This window comes from Tachysurus fulvidraco, chromosome 10 (genome assembly GCF_022655615.1).
Source record: "Tachysurus fulvidraco isolate hzauxx_2018 chromosome 10, HZAU_PFXX_2.0, whole genome shotgun sequence".
Taxonomy (NCBI): domain Eukaryota; kingdom Metazoa; phylum Chordata; class Actinopteri; order Siluriformes; family Bagridae; genus Tachysurus; species Tachysurus fulvidraco.
In genome coordinates, this window is record NC_062527.1 from 940,001 (window position 1) to 941,995 (window position 1,995).

The 1,995-nt window shown below is 43.9% G+C and overlaps 1 protein-coding gene across 4 annotated transcripts in view; it reads left to right on the plus strand.

The window, feature by feature from the left end:
• LOC113639200 (cingulin-like protein 1) overlaps positions 1-1,650 on the plus strand; it is a 19,721-nt gene extending 18,071 nt beyond the window's left edge. For all 4 annotated transcript variants that reach the window (XM_027140930.2, XM_027140932.2, XM_027140931.2 and 1 more), the window contains 3 exons: positions 1-92; positions 765-928; positions 1,062-1,650. The exon at positions 1-92 is cut by the window's left edge and continues 17 nt beyond it. In XM_027140930.2, the coding sequence (XP_026996731.2) occupies positions 1-92; positions 765-928; positions 1,062-1,119 (314 nt within the window). In that variant the 3' untranslated portion in view covers positions 1,120-1,650. The remainder of the gene's footprint in view (positions 93-764; positions 929-1,061) is intronic.
• The last annotated feature ends 345 nt before the right edge of the window (positions 1,651-1,995 follow it).

The following is a 1,995-nucleotide window of genomic DNA, read 5'->3' on the forward strand; positions in this document are numbered from 1 at the left end:
AGCAGGCAAACCGTAAGCTGGAGAGGAAGATGAAGGAGATAACTATGCAGGTGAATGATGAGCACCTGTCACTACAGAACCAGATGGATCAGGTGAGAACCAAGGACCTTACTGCTTGAAGCAATGTGGGATTTTTTATGTTTTATGATTCTGACTTCACTGACAGATCGGGTGTAAAAATTCTTACACGGATCTGGTTCACGAAGATAAACGAAAGAATCCAAGCCAAAGGCAATCCAACTGGCCATGCTTTGGGGTAAAAGGGGGCATAGATTCTTTCCCCTGTCGGTCACTGTGACATTAGCATTTGGCAGACACCCTTAGATTATCATACAACAACTGAGGGTTAAGGGGCCTAGCTCAAGGGCCCAACAGTGGCAGCTTGGTGGACCTGTGATCGAACTCACAACCTTCCTATTAGTAGCCCAGCACCTTAACCACTAGGCTACAACAACACAACATACAGTCATTGGTGTCTGTGAGCTCATATAGGAGGGCAGATAGCTCTCTTTCTTTCTAACGTATTACACTGAAGCAGCAGAAGCAGAGGTAAAGTGTCAGTTAGCCGGATTCACGCGTCTCAGATATATGTTTTAGTTTCAAGATTTTCAAGTCTTCATATTATAGTAGCTTACTGGCTTTTAGGTGGAAACGTAGGTGACTTAGAGAAGAACAGCGACTACAATCGGGACTCTGCGTCATATTCCGACGTAAGTGCTAATCGTCGTTAATAACGCCCTGCTCTCTTTACACTGCTCTTACAGTTAACTCTGAGACTGAAAGTACTGAAGAGGCAGTTGGATGAGGCAGAGGAAGAGATAGAGAGACTCGAGAGCAGCAAGAAGAAACTACAGAGGGAGCTGGATGATCAGCAGGAGATGAACGAGCAGCTCCATGGCCAGATCTCAGCCCTGAAAACTGAGCTCAGGTTCACATCTCAAATCCATAAAAGAATACACACTGCTGTCATATATCTACACACGTGGTGTAAAGTCATGAAAAAAAGTATAGCACACGTAGTCTTGTCACACTTTACTGACCTGTATGTTTCCATCTTGTAGGCGTAAAACCAAACCAGTCCTGAAGAGTTTAAATGAAGACGAGGACGATGGAATCTGAGCGCAAATTAAAGACACGGAAGAACTGAATTTGTACAACTCAATAATATTAGATATAGCGAAAGGTTATATGATGTTACGACTCATCTGTAGCATTTTAGCAGATGTTATTATCCAGAGCGACTTACAAGATCTCATGTTTATACAACTGAGGGTTAAGGGCCTTGCTCAGGGGCCCAACAGTGGCAGCTTGGTGGACCTGGGATCGAGCTCACAACCTTCTGATTGGTAGCCCAACACCTTAACCACTAGGCCACCACAAGCCCCAACATCTCATCTATCACACTTTTTTGTTCAATTTTCATTTCATTATTTTTTTAAAGCGCTGTACGCTAACCAGAATGTTTTCTGATGATTTGCTTCCCCCTTCTGGTAACATAGGAACATTACATCCTTGTCATATAAAATAAACATGATGGTGGATTTGACTCGATAATGTCATGTATTTCATCTATACTGGTCCATGTAGATACTTCTGGCCTAAACGTGATGACTAAATATTATGAATGAGTTTAAATAAAGGCAATTTTGCACAAAAGTGTAATTCTTTTTTATTTATTTAAAAAAAAAGACTAGCACAAGTATTATTCATTCGTTTTCTACCGCTTATCCGAACTTCTCGGGTCACGGGGAGCCTGTGCCTATCTCAGGCGTCATCGGGCATCGAGGCAGGATACACCCTGGACGGAGTGCCAACCCATCACAGGGCACACACACACACACACACACACACACACACTCTTCCAGAGATGCTAATTAACCTACCATGCATGTCTTTGGACCGGGGGAGGAAACCGAAGTACCCGGAGGAAACCCCCGAGGCACGGGGAGAACATGCAAACTCCACACACACAAGGCGGAGGTGGGAATCGAACCC